Raw genomic sequence first — 18,524 nt, 5'->3', positions numbered from 1 at the left:
ACTGGAATGAAGGGTCTCGAATGTGGACACATCAATTCCAGGACCCACATGCCCAATCACATGGAAGGGCGCAGATGATCCAGAAGTAGTTGAACAGAGTTCTGTACAAAGCAAATCTTCTGCTCCGGTAGGAAAACTCCGGAGGTGTCCATCAGTAGTCCAAAGAACATCATCCTTTGGGAAGGCTCCAATTGGGATTTCAGATAATTGATTATCCACCAGTGCTGTTCCAGAAACCAAAGAGAGAGTCAGATGCTTGGGAGAGAGACCAAAGAGACCTTGATGAGTAAATTGTCCAGGTGTGGAACTATATTCACCCCCTGGGCGCGCAAACCTGCCGCCATGACTGCCATCATTTTCGTGAAGACTCTGGGAGCGGTGGAAAGACTGAAATTGGCAGCTGCCTACGGTAAGGCAAAGAAGTGATTGATGTCTCTCCCAAATGGGGATATGAAGGTAAGTGTCCCGGATGTCCATAGGCGCCAGAAACTCCTGGGGTTCATCACTGATCGGACTGATTCCATTTGAAACCTGTCCACCCGAAGATGTAGATTGAGACCTTTGAAGTTTAGGATAGGTTGAAACGAACCGTCCTGTTTGGGCACCAAAATTGGGTTTGAATAAAAAAGTCTCTGTCCATCTGAGCGTCTGGGACCCGGCAAATGACCCCAGCTGAAAGAAGAGAAGCGACCAACTGGAGCATCGCACGTCTCTTGATCAAGTCGCGAGGCAAGGAATCCTGGAAGAATCGCTGAGGAGCGGGTCCCATGATGTCTATGATATAGCCTCTGGATATTATTCCCAAGATCTAAATATCCCTGGTGGACGGCCACCACTATTCCTTGAACAATTGTAGGCAACCCTGCATCCCACAGCAGCGAGGAGAGGGGAAATCCAATCATGCGGGAGATTTGTCCGAGATCTTGGGGATGGGATGTCTCTTGGAAAAGGAACCTCTGCCTTTCTGAGATTGTCCCCTGATTGCAAGCGGTCTGCCTGTAATCGAATTCTGATCCCTAGAGGCCTTGCTCCCACGAATGGACTGTCGAAAAAAAACAAACCTAGAAATCCTAGGTGTAGGAGAGTTCACCAGCAGAAATGTACTCTGACCTCCAGTCGTCTGACTGATCAGTTATCTATTTCGGGACTGAAAAGGACCGATCCGGAAAAAGGTAAAGCCTCTAAAGATTTTTTAAATTCTCCATCTGCATCTCAGGTACGAAGCCTAAGTGTCCTCTCTTAACCACCACTGCGCACGCGAATACTGAAGAAGAAATGGAAGCTGCCTCAAAAAGATAATCCGAAGCTTCCTTCAGGTGAAGAGCCAAAAGGAAGTAACTCGGTATCCTGCAGACCGGCTGCTAATTGGTCGGCCCAAGACTCCATAGCTCTGGCCACCCACGCGGATGAGAACAAGGGTCTAAATGCCGTGCAGGCCGCAAGAAAGATGGTCTTCAGAAACCCCTCTATTTTATGATCCGTCGAGCCAGGTACCACTCTGGGTAATTGTTCCCAATGAGATGCTTTCTGTAATTGAACTGAAAACTTCCTATCTGATTGCTTCCAGACGGAGTCTGCAATCTCAGAGAGTTCCGCTGATAAGGGAAAACAAACAGTTCTGGGTGTACTGCGTTTAAATCAGCCCTGCAGGAAGACCCTGGTCTTCGTCTACCAGGTCGAGGGTTTGGTGCACCGCCATCACAAAATTCTGAATACCCTTTTTTTGGCATTGTCCTCCCAGTAACCCAAATGAGCAATGTCTGAATCCTTCACTAATTTGTCTTCCTCTCCAGAGGAACCCTCGGAGTCAGAGAACAACAAAGGGTGAGAAAGTCGGAAGCGTTTGAGCCTAGGTGCCAAATGCCTAGTGGAGTCTAATAACCTGTTCAGGCGGTTCGGACGTTTACCCAGAGAAGATGACCATGCAGGTTTGGCCTGTGCGACCTGGGATGGGGATAGGATGGCCTAAGCGATATCACCTTCTGTACCATCTGGGGCCATGGCATTAGGCACCTCCATGGAGGTCGCTGAGGAGGATCCAGCATTAACATTTATAGAAGCAGCAGTAGCTTCTGCTTGGCGGTTGATGAGTTGGGTAAGCATTGAACCGTCTGCGCCAAGGAGGAAACCCAGGCAGGCTCCCCCACAGCTGCAAATGGGTCCTCCCGGGACTGTCCACCCTGATCCCCCATTTCACACTGTGCACAAACAGCCCCCTGATCCTGTTGTCCCACAGGCAATTTGCCAGAGAATTTTGGGCAGCTACAAAATTTAATGTGAGAACTTTTGCTCTTATCAGAGTAATACAGTAATCAAAAACACCACAGATAAACACGGCAATTCAATTATTTCTTCTGACCCTGGCTAAAAGACCCAGAACAGTAAAAGTACCCCTGTATGTTAATATATATATATCTATATCTAAATATATGTGGAAGGTACTGTAAGGCTAGACTACAAGTGCAGAGTCTGAAAGGAACCCTATATGTCCTGGTCTAATCTATATACAAAATGTCCTGCAATGCCCAAATGTTACACACAAACAGAGGTAACCTAGCTGTATTATGTTAGGGGAAATAGAGAAGGGGAGCCAGCAGCAGAGAGTGGTCTCCGTGTTTTGTCAGTAAGGAGTCTGTCTGAAGAGATCTGGCGCAAAATATCCTGCTTCCAGGCATACCAACTAGTGGCGGGAGTCTCCTTACACTCCCCGCATAGACAGTCACATAGCGACTGTCATTGCCTGCTAGCATCTTCTTCTTTTCTTCTTTTTTTTCTTTAATGAAGAAAATGGAACCATGTTCCATTACAAACTACAAGGAGCCGCGTAAATTATTGATGTGTACATTGTCTTTTTCCACATACCAAAAAATCCATTTCTCTAGCTCCATTGGGGGACACTGAAATTGGGGTATAGTAGGGGGACCAGGAGTGAGGCACTTTAAACATAACTTCTTTGAACATACACTTCTACCCTACCATGGCCCTCCCATCTAGGAATAGACTCAGCTTTCGTATAACCAAGCTCAGAATAGATGGTCATCAAAGTGTTCCCGACCATGGCCTTATCTGTGTGGAGTTTGTATGTTCTCCCTGTGTTTGCGTGGGTTTCCTCTGGGTCCTCCCAAACTCCAAAAACATACTGGTAGGTTATGTCTGTGTGAGTGTGTGTGTGTGTGAGTGAGTGTGAGTGTGTGTGCAATATATTCACTGTTAGTATATTGCTCCTATAATCTCAAATCCTTTATTTCCACCTTAAATATGGATCCCAAATCAATTTCATAGGATATTTAATTATTGTTTATGTTCACTTATATATAGCTATGCCCCAATAGGCATTTTTGTACAGTATAATTATCCACATATATTTAACTTAGGTTTATCTTCCTTTTTTTTTTTTGCTACTTTCTCCTCTACATATTATAAATGTATTACTCCATATATTATGGACAATTAGCAAGGAAAGCTTAGGGACATTACACAGAGCGCAGACTTTAGCACAAGAACCATTAGATCATCAAATAAAGATCAATAGATTTAAGGGTATTAGTAGCGGTGTGGATTGAATAAGTCCAAGAAAAGGTTATAAAACGGAACAATCATGCCTGAGGCCAACAACTTCTGAATAGCCTCCTGAAGTGCCAGTCTCTTGTGGGCACAGGGAGGAAGAAGTGTTGAAGAACCTCATTGCAGTGAATCAGGTCCATAACATAGCCCTGAATCACAGCCCCCTGCACCCAAAGATTTGAAGTCGAAGCCCATCACTGGTCCTGAAACAACAGTAGATGGCCCCTACCACCTGACTGTGATGTGTCCTGTCATGACGCAGATTTGTAACCTGAACAGAGTCACCCCGTCATGCTTGGAATCCGCATCCGCTGACCAAGAATGCAACCACAACAAACAGCAGGTTGTAATAATAAGTGTGGAAAGTCTGTATGTAATAGAAACCACGTCTGAGGAAGCCTGACCTACAAAATCAGAAGCATCCTGAATATGCTCCACCAAAACCAATAAATCAACTCTGGGCACATTATCTTGAAGGCCCTTTGCCAATTGTTCTGCAAAGGTCTGAATGGTCCTGTTGACCAATGTAGAGGACATATTGGGACAAAACAAACTTCCCGCCGTTACTTAAGCTGAGCGAGGAGAAAAAAAAACACATCAGTGGGATCTCGGAAAGATATTGCCCCCTGAACCGGAATACTAGTGGTTGTGGTGAGGCGAGCAATAGGAGGACCTACCTTTGGATAACCTTCCCACTTAACCGACTCCTCTGGCACAAAGTGTAAAATTGCTTAAATTTACCTGGCATCTGGAACTTTTTGTTAGGTGTTTTTCAGGCCTCAGACACAACGAGTTGTAGAGAAGGTGGAAAACAAACTAACTGCTACTTTTGTCAGTTAGGGAGAAGCCAGATGATTCAGTACACTCTGGTTCTGCAAACCCTAAGGTACTTCTAACACCCAAAATCAAATTATCTACACTGTGTGAGGAAGATGTATCATCATCATCTAAGAAGTTTTCTCCCTCCGAATCCCAAAGCAATTCCCCATCTTCGTCAGAAGAAAGGTCAGATTCAGGGATAGGGGGACCGGAACCTGAATAGAGTCCGGAACCTGGCGTTTTGCAGCTGCCCTATGGGGGGCGCCGACTAGACATCCCAATAAGGATGAAGCACTAGCCAGACACTGGGAGGACTCAGCAAGAGATATTGCCAAATCTGTTTCAGGCAAGGCAGCCCCACTCATGGGTGCTGTCTGGCTTGAAGGTGGAATGTGGTGCATTTAAAGAAGTAGAAGAGTCACCTACCTCTCTTTTCTGAGCCGTTACCCGTGCAAGTCTGGCTATTGATCCCGATAATGAAGTAGGCCAAGCTTGTTTTTCTTTTACTACAGTTACCACCGCAGGCACACGCTGTTCGCGTGACTTGCATGTTGCACGTGGGACGTCCGGATCAGACTGTCAAAAAGATAATTTGACATTACAAGTATAATGTTGCACAGACTTTCCAGCAATATTGTAAATACACAATGTGCAATTAAATCCCACAGCAATAAATCCTCCTTTAAAATACAAATCCAAATTTAAAATATCCATAAAACACCAGGCAGGAGCCCAAAATAAAAATGCCCTATCTCCTGAGTATTTTATCTAAAACTGAGCCTATTCCCAGAAGGGAGGGGCATAGTAGGGGAGGAGTGAATGTCTAAAGAAGTTACATTTAAAGTGCCATACTCTTGGTCCACCTACCATACCCCAATGTTTTGCAGTGTTCCCCAATGGCAGTAAAGATAAATATTAAATTATCATTGTACCTCAAAGCACAATTTTCTCACAATGATACTTTGGCAGGGCGGTCAAGCAGCAGAGGGCGCTGTCGGACAGCGTTGGAACGGGGGCTGGGCATTTTAAAGGATTCGGGAGGGTTGCCTATTCTTCCGGAAGTCCGGGAGGACTCCCCAAAATTCGGGAGCCTCCCAGAAATTCCGGGAGAGTAGGCAAGTATGTGATCAATTCAAAATTTCTGTGTGGTTTTATTTTTTGTTTTTTATTTTATTTGAAAGTTATGGGCATGTTTAGATGTTTCTATCATTTTACAATTTCCTAGATTCCACACCCATATTGCCTGGTCCATATTGCCTGGTCCTTAGAAACAAGTCAAATAGGTTTACACTGTAGTTCAGGGTCACAATATGTGTATTATTGTTCTGTCCAATATAGAACTTTGTCAATTCCATCTACAGCTATGGGAAAATCTACTATTTTAAATGCATTATTATGGCTTTAAATATAATATGTAATAATGCCTTGTTTATGCTGTGTGAATGTACACTCCTTGTATACTGTATATTACCGGCTTAGACAACAATTTGTATCACCCAGAACTGTGCTGCATCCTTCTCTATACTCATAAAAGTCTTAAAGAATTTCAAATACATTCAAAAGTTAAAAATATGCCATGGTCTATGTTGTCCAATCCTCTACAGGCAGGCATGCAATATATATATATATATAAAAACCCAAAAGACCAACATGATATCATTGGAACACTTGTTAATCCTTTTAGTCTGCAAGAACATAAATATATACGTGTGTGTTTGTGTATTTAGGGCAGGGACCGATCTGAGTGAGTTCTCTGTACAGCGCTGCAGAATTAGTGGTGGTGTATAAATAAATGGTGATGATGATGATTATTAGAAAAAATATCTTCCAGTTCTCCAAAGAACTAGGTGGACCAACTGCTAGACACGGCCAACACCACGGCACACTGCTAGACACGGCTAAATCCTAGAGTGTGTAGTGTAATTCCTTATCTTCTCAGATTCAGGGCTAGGGGAACAGAAACCTGAATAGAGTCCGGAACCTGGCGTTTTGCAGCCACCCCACGTGGGGCGCCGAGTAGACATTCCAGTAAGGATAAAGCACTCACCAGACACTAAGAGGACTTAGCAAGAGATATGGCCAAATCCGTTTCAGGCAAGGCAGCCCCACTCATGGGTGCTGTCTAGCTTAAAGGTGGAATGTGGTACATTTAAAGAAGTAGAAGAGTCACCTACCTCTCTTTTCTGAGCCATTGCCCGGGCAAGTTCGGCTCTTGATCCCGACAATGAACGAGCCCAAGCGCGGTCTTCTTGTCCTACATGTGCCACTGCAGGCGTACGCTGTAAGCGTGACTTGCATGTTGCACGCAGGATGTCCGGATCAGACTGTCCAAAAGATAATTTGACATTACATTTTGCACAAGTATAATGTTGCACAGACTTTCCAGCAATATTGTAAATACACATTGTGCAATTAAATCCCACAGCAATAAATCCTCCTTTAAAATACAAATTCAAAATATCCATAAAAAACCAAGCAGGAGCCCAAAATAAAAATGCCCTACCTCCTGAGTATTTTATCTAAAACTGAGCCTATTCTCAAATGAGAGGGGCATAGTAAGGGGGAGGAGTGAATGTTTAAAGAAGTTACAATTAAAGTGCCATACTCTTGGTCCACCTACCATACCCCAATATTTTGCAGTGTTCCCCAATGGCAGTAAAGAGAAATATTAAATTATCATTGTATCTCAAAGCACAATTTTCTCACTATGATACTTTGGCAGCGCGGTCAAGCAGCAGAGGGCGCTGTCTGACAGCGTTGGAACGGGGGCTGGGCTTAATGACACGATTAAGCCCCGCTTCCACTATTCAATGCCGTGAATTTCAGCATTTTAAAGAATCCAGGAGGGTTGCCTATTCTTCCGGAAGTCCGGGAGGACCCTCCGAAATTCGGGAGCCTCCCGGAAATTACGGGAGAGTAGGCAAGTATGTGATCAATTCAAAATTTCTGTGTGGTTTTATTTTTTGTTTTTTATTTTATTTGAAAGTTATGGGCATGTTTAGATGTTTCCATCATTTTACAATTTCCTAGATTCCACACCCATATTGCCTGGTCCTTAGAAACAAGTCAAATAGGTTTACACTGTAGTTCAGGGTCACAATATGTGTATTATTGTTCTGTCCAATATAGAACTTTGTCAATTCCATCTACAGCTATGGGAAAATCTACTATTTTAAATGCATTATTATGGCTTTAAATATAATATGTAATAATGCCTTGTTTATGTTGTGTTAATGTACACTCCTTGTATACTGTATATTACCGGCTTAGACAACAGTTTGTATCACCCAGAACTGTGCTGCATCCTTCTCTATACTCATAAAAGTCAAAAAGTTAAAAATATAAATATAAAAATGAATATTTATTCTTACTTCAGGATTCACCAGTAATCCCAATCTTATATTACTTGCCTAAAGTGCATAAATCCTTGGAAAAAAACCCCGGAAGACCTTTTATAGCGGGGATTGATTCCCTTACGTCACATGCGTCACAATACGTAGATTCATTTATTAAGAAGTATGTTTTTACTCTACCTGCTTTTTTGAAAGATTCCACTTCCTTATTACAACTACTGGGTGATATACAATGGAAATTTAGTTACAAATGGGTAACAATTGATGTACAAGCATTGTACACCTCTATTGACCATATGAAAGGTATAGAAGCTGTAAATTACTATCTTCAGTTAGATAAGGATCTAGATGATGGGCTTAAGACGTTCATCTGTACTTTGATTAAATTTATCCTGTCTCGGAATTATTTCAAATTTATGGAGAATTTTTATTTACAAATATGTGGGACGGCAATGGGGACTATTTTTGCCCCTAGTTTTGCCAATCTCCTTATGGGTAGATGGGAACTTGAGTATATCTATAGTGAGAATAATCCCTTCTCTATATATATTATCTTCTATCGTAGATATATAGATGATATCATTGTCATCTGGGATGGCCCTACTCAATTGTTGGAAGATTTTCTGTGTTATCTAAACATAAATAATTTTAATTTAAAGTTTACATCCAGGATTGATAGTACCAGTATAGAATATCTAGATCTGGCCCTTGAAAGTAAAGGTTCTGAAATTCATTCTAAGACTTTTATAAAAGAGGTTGATACAAATAGCTACCTGCACTATGACAGCTGTCATTTGATGAAATGGAAAGATAATATCCCCAAGTCGCAGTTCAATCGTATTAAACGTAACTGTTCAGATGATAATTCATATAGGGAACAATCCCTTATACTTGTAGAAAAATTTAGGGAGAGAGGTTATCCAGATCCAATTATTTCTGAGGCAGTAGTTAAAACAAATGATGTGGATAGAAAAGATATTTTGGTATATAAGAACAAAAATCAGGAGGGACGACAGGGTTTTGTCCCCTTTATTACTGAATATAGTAAAGATGAGAAGAGAATCAAGTCTGTTTTGAAGAAACATTGGAATTTAATTTGTATGGACCCTATTTTGGGTTCGGTAGTTTCATCTAAACCAGATATTGTCTTTATGAAAACTAGGAATCTGAAGTCCCTGTTAGCACCTAGCCTACTTAAAGAGGTGAAAGATACTAAGACTACATTTCTCAATAATTTAGGGAAAGGTGCATTTAGATGTAACAGCTGTAATATGTGTAGGTATCTTTCTCCTCTGAATAAGGTCTTTTATGACTCATCACATCAAAAAGAATATAAAATCAATGATCAAATTAATTGTCTCACAACATCTGTCATCTATTTATTAGAATGCCCTTGTGGTAAGATGTACATTGGCAAGACTAAGAGAGCTCTTAAGCTATGGCTTCAAGAACATGTGAGGGCAATCAAGAATAAATCAGATCAACATACAGTCTCCAGACATTTTTTGACCTGTCAGAATGCTGATCCCAGTGGTCTTAAATTTAAAGGGATTGAGCATGCGGTGTTGGGTACACGTGGTGGAGATTTGGGAAAGAAACTTACGTGTAGAGAGATGTATTGGTTATATAAATTAGACACTTTGGCACCGACAGGCCTTAATGAGGCATTTGAAATGGCCTCTTTTCTTGTATAATCTTGTATAATATGTATTAGTTGGTAACCCTTTTCTCTCTTTTAGGATTATCGTCATCTGGTACTATATTGGTGTGATGTCTTTTATACTAATACTTTTTACTAATATTGAACAGTGATTTATATAGCTAGATTGGCTTTGTATTAGTTAGATCTGTCATATGGAACCCATATTTTTTGGGTTGATTATATGTACTTGATATTGTATGTATTATTGTACTATTGTATGGAATATCTGTTCATGTACTAGATAGCACTTTTAATGATGGCTTTGATTATAATATTAATTATGTTAATGTATGTCTTTATGTGTACAGGTCCTGTTTTTGGACTACTGGTATGGTATTTTATTCGCCATACCGGATCTAATAGGATATGACATATTGGGCTTGAGATACTTTTGCCCATATTGTTAATGTTATATATTAAGAGGATTTAGATATATATTATGTTTACAGGACTTCTAGTATATACATCTTTAAATAGTTCTATATGTAATAATAGCTCTATATTTAATAATACTATTTGATTGGGAACGTTTTTTGTGGGGATTGCTATACCGGAAATGACCAAACCGGATGTGAGGTATCGGGATTCAGATATAATAGCTCTATATGTAATAGTATTATTTGATTAGGAATGCTTTTTGTGGGGATCGCTATACCGGAAATGACCAAACCGGATGTGAGGTATCGGGATTGAGATGGCTTCCACCCACACTTCCGGAATCGCATTTTGATTGATTGGATATGAAGACAACTAAGTATATAAGAGTCCATAATGGCTTGTATTCACTACTCCTTGAAAAAGTCTTTATATAAGACGAAACGCGTCGGAGAGCTGTTTCTTGTCTGTATCCTGTGACCGTTGTGGGATGTGTATGGGACGTTGCCGGCTGGTACTCCTTTCATCTGCGCATGTGCTAGAGGACAGATAAGCGTGTTTTTATCCTTTTTTATGTACGGGCATTTGTTTTACTCTGTTGCAGAGCTAATTTGCTGCCATTAAATATGACTTGATGTGCCATCTGAATAAAGGGCTCGTTTGAGAGGATTCCTATCTTATCCGGTACCATCAGAGTGACTGCTAATCTTGGCCCAGATTCACTGATTATTCGGTACGAGCACTACATATCTGTGGAGAGTGTCATATATCACTTTTAATACACTATGTTTGGTGCCCCCTGTCTTTTTGTATTCCATTTATTAGGCTTGACACTTGCAGACAGGTGTTGAATGACTGGGGAGCTGCCTATTGAAAATTTAAGTATATTCCTGTTTAATATTTGCACTTGGTGTTAATAAGCGCTTTATAGCTTAAAGAATTTTTGGGTGTCATATATATATATATATATATATATATATATATATGATAAAATATATATAAAAACCAAAAGACCAACATGATATCGTTGGAACACTTGCTATTCCTTTTAGTCTGCAAGAACATAAATATATACACGTGTGTGTGTGTGTGTGTGTGTGTGTGTATTTAGGGCAGGGACCGATCTGAGTGAGTTCTCTGTACAGCGCTGCAGAATTAGTGGTGGTGTATAAATAAATGGTGATGATGATGATTAATAGAAAAAATCTCTTCCAGTTCTCCAAAGAACTAGGTGGACCAACTGCTAGACACGGCCAACACCACGGCACACTGCTAGACACGGCTAAATCCGAGAGTGTGTAGTGTAATTCCTTATCTTCGTCAGAAGAAAGGTCAGATTCAGGGCTAGGGGAACAGAAACCTGAATAGAGTCCGGAACCTGGCGTTTTGCAGCCACCCCACGTGGGGCGCCGAGTAGACATTCCAGTAAGGATGAAGCACTCACCAGACACTAAGAGGACTTAGCAAGAGATATGGCCAAATCCGTTTCAGGCAAGGCAGCCCCACTCATGGGTGCTGTCTGGCTTGAAGGTGGAATGTGGTACATTTAAAGAAGTAGAAGAGTCACCTACCTCTCTTTTCTGAGCCATTGCCCGAGCAAGTTCGGCTTTTGATCCCGACAATGAACGAGCCCAAGCGCGGTCTTCCTGTCCTAGAGGTGCCAGTGCAGGCGCACACTGTACGCGTGACTTGCATGTTGCACGCTGGACGTCCGGATCAGACTGTCCAAAAGATAATTTCACATTACATTTTGCACAAGTATAATGTTCTACAGACTTTCCAGCAATATTGTAAATACACAATGTGCAATTAAATCCCACAGCAATAAATCCTCCTTTAAAATACAAATTCAAAATATCCATTAAAAACCAAGCAGGAGCCCAAAATAAAAATGCCCTACCTCCTGAGTATTTTATCTAAAACTAAGCCTATTACCAGATGGGAGGGGCATAGTAGGGGGGAGGAGTGAATGTTTAAAGAAGTTACATTTAAAGTGCCCTACTCTTGGTCCACCTACTATACCCCAATGTTTTGCAGCGTTCCCCAATGACAGGAAAGAGAAATATTAAATTATCATTGTACCTCAAAGCACAATTTTCTCACAATGATACTTTGGCAACGCGGTCACGCAGCTGAGGGCGATGTCTGACAACGTTGGAATGCTGCATTTCAGTGCACTAAACCACAGCAATCAATTTATCCTGTACCCTTTTAGTGCTACTTAGAAACTGAAAGCAAGCGTCTGATTGGTTGCTCTAGTTTAGTACAAATGTTTCACATAAATGCAATGTTGGTAAATGAGTTCTATGGTCGGTCTGAGAAAAATTCCATATACAGACACAATACAGGTTAGAATGCTTTGCGGTTTTCAAAGTTTACCCAGCATCCTCCTCCCTCGTCACTTCTCACTGAATGTCGGCATGAAGTAGGGCACACAGTGTGTGGATGAGGGAGGGCACAGAGTGTGTGGATGAAGGAGGGCACAGAGTGTGTGGATGAAGGAGGGCACAGAGTGTGTGGATGAAGGAGGGCACAGAGTGTGTGGATGAAGGGGGGACAGAGTGTGTGGATGAAGGAGAGCACAGAGTGTGTGGATGAAGGAGAGCACAGAGTGTGTGGATGAAGGAGGGCACAGAGTGTGTGGATGAAGAGGGGCACAGAGTGTGTGGATGAAGGGGGGCACAGAGTGTGTGGATGAAGGAGGGCACAGAGTGTGTGGATGAAGGGGGCACAGAGTGTGTGTGGATGAAGGGGGCACAGAGTGAGTGTGGATGAAGGAGGGCACAGAGTGTGTGGATGAAGGGGGCACAGAGTGTGTGTGGATGAAGGGGGCACAGAGTGAGTGTGGATGAAGGAGGGCACAGAGTGTGTGTGGATGAAGGAGGGCACAGAGTGTGTGTGGATGAAGGAGGGCACAGAGTGTGTGGATGAAGGGGCACAGTGTGATCGTGAAGGGGCACAGTGTGAAAAAATATAAAACTATTCTTTTCCCTTGGATTTATGTGTATTATTTTTGCAAACAACTTACTAAGTATTTCTGCTCTGACCTAAATACTTATTACATTATTTTGACCCAACTACTTATAAAACGGTACTGCTTGGTCATTATTTTGGAGGGGTTCCTGAAAAAATGATGGACTCTAAGGGTGCCGCGAACTGAAAAAGTTTGGGAACCACTGCCCTAATCACTGCTTTGTGCTGCTGTCAATTCTCCAATTGGCTGTGAAATATTCCTAGATGCTGTAACGCTAACTGCTCTGATTGGCTGCAGGTTGTTCTAGTTCCACCCAGTCCATCTACAGCTCACCCACGTGTCCCTAGTTTTGAAGAATGAATGCAGTAGATGATCTGACCTTAGTCATATGCACCTAAAAATGTCTTAGTATGGCCAACTAAGGTTTTTTGGGTACAGAGTTCCCTTGGAGAGTTACACCCAACTTGTCAGTTGAATAGTCATGTAATAAAGCAATGTGGATGACAGAATTTCCTGTCTTGTTTATTGTCTAATTATACTTAGTGTAGAGATCATTTTCCTGATGAATTACACCCAAGGTCTCTTTGGTATAACTACTTAGTGCCTATGCCTAATCTGAAATTTACTGACAATGAACAACGTCTAAATTAAACTGCCAACAAGCCTGGGTTTTGGACATGATAGGACACTGTTTCCAAACTAGCTGCTGATGTATTCTACATGAAACATGTGACCAGGTATGCCAGTGTTTGCATTATGTTATCAAGAATAAAAATTTATTTTTCAGGCACACAAATATAAATATGAGATTAAATATTAGTGTTCAAAAATTCATATAAATCGGAATATTGGCGGAAGAAAAAAACAACAAAAAACACAACTGTATAAACATATATTATATAAATAAATATTTTTATTATTATTATCCATATATTATTAGTAATTTTTTGTCTATTAAACAAATAAAGGCAGATAATTGATGGGATTTTATTTTTATATGGACTCTAAAAAAAGAACAAAATCTTTATTAATAGACAGCAGAAGGCACTTAAACAATTGACCCTGCCTGGGAAGTAATGGAGGGATTCAATTATAATATAAATAATAAAAAAAGTACCCAGCCTCCAGCGGTGTGGAGCGTAACACCAGCTAATAGTGCCAGTTTTCCCAATTCAGTGACGCATCTGTAATGGGTACGTACACTTCCAGACACTTGAAAAAAGAAGTGCATTCTATAGATTATTAGTTTTATGTTGGGGGAAAGAAGGCTTAGACTTCTCCCTTGTTACTCAGCTAAATAGGTGAATGAATGGGTGCAACAGACAGATTGCGACTGGACAAGTGATACGAAACCACAGTACAGAAAACTAGCAACAAAAGGAATCTCAGCCACTGTCTAAGCCAGATATAAAAGCAAATAAATCCAAATGAACAGTGACTTTACTGAGATTAGTAGCAAAATACAAGTATTTTTTTTGATACACCATTCTATTGAACGGACACCAAACCACCAGTCTCCAAACCCGTGCTCCGAGGGCTCCCTATTGGCTAATTCAGAAACGAACGAATGAGGTGGAGTATATCCCATACACCAGGGTTCCTGACCTTGGACTCTGTCTTTCTGTTAAAGGGGGCTGTTTAATATTAAATATTTGATTTAGGTGACTTCTCCTTTAATAGAAAACTTAAGGCAAATAAAAAATAATAAAATACCAATAAACCCCCTTCCCATTAACTTGCAGAACTTCAGGGGGCCTGGGTCTGCCACGGTTAAACAGCTACTTGTTCTCACTGGCAACAGCTGGCTCTCCAGGCATTAGAGCCTGGAAAAACTTGAAATCACACAGGCTGAAGTGAATGGTTGCTGATAGCCTGATACAGCCAATTGTTTTGCCCTTGGGTGACTCCCAACCTTTCCACATGGCACTAATGGTCTGTGTACCTTTCCTACACCATAAACACATGATTGTGTGACCTAGAGAATACTTATATGTAAAGATTATTGTAATTCTGACATTGTAAAACACAATGTTGCAGTATTACTGAAAAGCTTCTAAGCTGCATTTAAAGTCACAAAGCAGAATGTTGATTAGCCCATTCCTACCTGATTGAGGTATTTGAGGTAATCTTGAAACCGTTTTTCCATGAGCTTTGGTCTTTCTCCAAGAGGCATATCCAGTGTCTGAAAGATTGCAAGTTGAAAAAGATTGGATGAGTAAGTTTTTGTCTTTTTAACAAATATAGATGAACAAGGAAGCACAGGTACATGTTGTATGCCAAATAAAATTTTAATTAATAATTTGACAATTTATTAGTCAAAGTGAGTATTAATGAAATATATTACACTTAGTTCCATCCACTACAACCCAACCAAACTAATGTACACCGGCTGCTGTATCAATTTCTCCACTGACTGGCAAAGCCACATAACTATGTCTGGAGCAATTATTCTGCTTTGAACAATAATTCCATCCCTTAAATTATTCTTTAACACAAATACCTTCTCACTCTAACCAGCAGAAGTCTGGGGTTCTCAGGCAAGGATTTGCAGAATTCGCCCCAGTCAGCATTATAACTGCTGCTTGTATTTACATATTTAAAGGGTTTGATCACTATTGGACAACCCCTTTTTAGTCAATCCTGACCCACATATATAGTGAATAAGACAAAGAGATGATCCCCTGTTGCTTAGCCAGTGTCAGCCTGTTAGTATTTGTGCTCATTAACAAACTGTCCATAACGCTACAATAGGGCCAGGGGTTGTGCTTGGAAAGACAACTGCTGAAATGTTGGGGTCTTGACAACCCATGACACAGTCTTCTTGTGGGCTTATGATGAGGAGTTGTTTGTTTTTAAATATACCTTTCACCTTTTTTTAATTTAGTTTTTGTAATCCATTTTATCTTTTACTGCAGTATTTTTGGTACATATCAGTTCCCCTGTGACAGAAACTCAGGGCTTACATCACCTACTCTGTGCAAGTAATTAGAGCATGAAGTCCTAAAATAAGCATGCTCCAGTAGTTCAGAGATTATGCCTGATCATAAGATATGAAACTCTGGAAACTCTGGAACCTGGAATAATCCCTGTAAAGTTCTGAATATAAAATATTATCCCAACTACATTAATAGTCAGCAAGACCATATACTTAAGAGCCATGCAATCTTTCACTCATTTATCATATAGTCCATACAAGTTTTAACTTTAAATCATTACTAATTTGTATATACAAAATTAACTTTCTGAATTGTACAGACTTTTCCACTCTCTACCAGTCTCCAGTAAATATAACTATTTAAAACTAAAATTCAGGTGCAATGGTACATAGGTATGTCAGATGGGGGGCTATTAGCAGATTACAATGAATATATGCATAAACTTAATAAAAGGTCTATTGAAACAGTGATCAGTGGACAGGACAGATAAACAAGACACGTTGCTATAGTCAGGGACATGCTATGAAGACTGTTCCACAGGTTACGGAAAAAATGTTAGTGATGCCCATTGCAACTAATCAGATGTTTGCTTTATTATTCTAGACTGTAAAACACCAACTTTTCTGCACAATTAGCTATTGAATAAATAAAAAATGTCCACTATAGAACCTTGAGTCGATATACACTGGGAACATTGTTGTCTAACCACAAAATAAGTTATGAAAATAGGCAAAAGGTAATACAAATTCCAATTAATTGTCTGCAAATAATCCTTAATACTCAGTGTTGACTGTAACCAAAGGTTTCCATGGGTCTCTTAACTGGGGATACAGAGTAGATAAAACATGCAGCCATATGAAATAATACCAACCATATACCGTGATCAGCAGCTTATGATTGGTACATAATTTATACTACATCAGCCAGTTACTATCCTGCGGTGTGCTCCAAACACACTGCACTAGATCAAATCTATAAAACACTTTGTTACTAATAAATCAGTTTAAAATAAACCTACACAGGAGTCTCATGTGAGATCAATAAACATAGATTACAGTCAGCTCATTATGAAAAGGTATCTTCAAATTTTAACAAACGTACCGTAGGTCTGGTTAAATTACTTCCATAGTATTAAATGCACGAACAGAAAAGCACAAATCTCACTGCTCTCAGGTACTGAATGAAATATTCCTGACATATAACAGAATGCTCAAATCATATTACTGTGACATCACTGCCCAATGTTCTATGTATGACGCAATCAAACTGTGTCACAGAGGAAAATGAAAGTCTCTGCACAGCTGTAGTGTGACACAATACAGGAAATCTCCATTCCTGTATGCAGAAAACTGATGGGACAGATAGAATCATTAAGAGATTTAAGTTAAATGTCACATTGGAATAAACAAGACAATGTTAGGTTATTCATGTGATCTGCTCATAAGACTTTCACTAAATATCCTGAAATAAGCTCCTCACACATTAACATAGGATCCCAATTACAACTTGTAAGGCAATTATTTTACCAATAACTACTTATAATTGGTCTACATTTACCATCTTATACTATACTGCTTACTCTTTTATGTGTAATATAGATTAAAAGTTTCCCGCTTGTACAAGGACCTGTGGTTACGCATTCGTTGCGCAGGCTATCCTCTTAGTCTGTTCTCAGATACACTTGTTATAAAACTTGCACTTTTATGCATTTTTGTTTATATAATGTTGCCTTACTCAGTCTTTTAACCACACTAATAACACAAGCTTTACATAATTATTCATCCGATAACCACTGAGGTCACCAGTACTTCACAATATATATTTGTTATAAATAACCAATACTCACAACATATGTATGTATTCAAATTAAAGTATTTTACTGTTAAGACAGAAAACGTTGCATTCACAATTCACATATAGATCATATCATTGTTCAACATAACATAGTATATCATGTCATGAGCTCACATGGAGTGATCCCTGTTGTAGATGCCTCAGTTGCCCGAATACTCATCAGTAATGCAGGCAGGGCTGTCATCCAAGAGGAGCCCTTCTCTAACAGTGTTTTAGTCCAACGAGATTTAATTGTTTAATTCATTCGTTCTACTATTCCTGCTGACTGGGGATGATAAGGTACAGGTAGTGTCCAGTAGTTCACAAAGCGCTTTCATGACCTTGCCAGTAAAGTGTGTTCCCCAATCAGATTCAATGATCCTGGGAACTCCCCAACGTGACAGAATCTGTTCCCATAAGACCCTTGGTGTGGTAGCAGCAGAGTCATTTACAGTTGGGATGGCCTCAACCCATTTTGAAAATACATCTACAACTACCAAGGCATACCGACAACTGCAACTGCCAAATGGTAGTGGTCCTATAAAATCTATCTGTAGGGCAGCCCATGGTCCTTCTGCAGGGGGCACAGGCTGTAGTGCTGGCTTGAAAGCTGGAGCTCTGGGGTTCACTTGTACACACATACAAGACCCTGTTGTGTGACAACTTCCACTGTCTTTGACATCCCTGACCAATATAAATAGTCCTTTAATAGGGACATGAGTTTATCTTGGCCAGCGTGTCCGAGGAACTGATAGTTGAGTCTTGTCAGCTCTACCTGAAGTTGTGCAGGAACAACTGACGGGTTCTGAGCCCTCATTGCTCGTGTGACACAGAATGCCCTGTTTCATTGTGGGGTAAGAGAATAGAATCCCTTGCTTGTTCCTCTTCAAATGACACTGCTCCTGCTTCAAGAGTCTTGTTTCATATTGTTGTTTTAAAAAATGATACTTCTTTGTAATCTGGGTCTC

General features: G+C 40.4%; 1 protein-coding gene across 1 annotated transcript in view; it reads right to left on the bottom strand.

Moving 5' to 3' along the window:
• Positions 1–18,524, bottom strand: part of LOC142159058 (uncharacterized) — a 39,170-nt gene that overhangs the window by 14,987 nt on the left and 5,659 nt on the right. Inside the window, exons 2-5 of the mRNA XM_075213613.1 lie at positions 14,892–14,969; positions 11,385–11,534; positions 6,558–6,707; positions 4,810–4,959 (exon numbers count right to left, since the gene is read on the bottom strand). Of these exons, the coding sequence (XP_075069714.1) occupies positions 4,810–4,959; positions 6,558–6,707; positions 11,385–11,534; positions 14,892–14,960 (519 nt within the window). The 5' untranslated portion in view covers positions 14,961–14,969. The remainder of the gene's footprint in view (positions 1–4,809; positions 4,960–6,557; positions 6,708–11,384; positions 11,535–14,891; positions 14,970–18,524) is intronic.

This window comes from Mixophyes fleayi, chromosome 5, assembly GCF_038048845.1.
Source record: "Mixophyes fleayi isolate aMixFle1 chromosome 5, aMixFle1.hap1, whole genome shotgun sequence".
Lineage (NCBI taxonomy): Eukaryota > Metazoa > Chordata > Amphibia > Anura > Limnodynastidae > Mixophyes > Mixophyes fleayi.
Note: the sequence above shows the minus strand (reverse complement) of the source record. Positions and strands in the feature narration are given on the sequence as shown.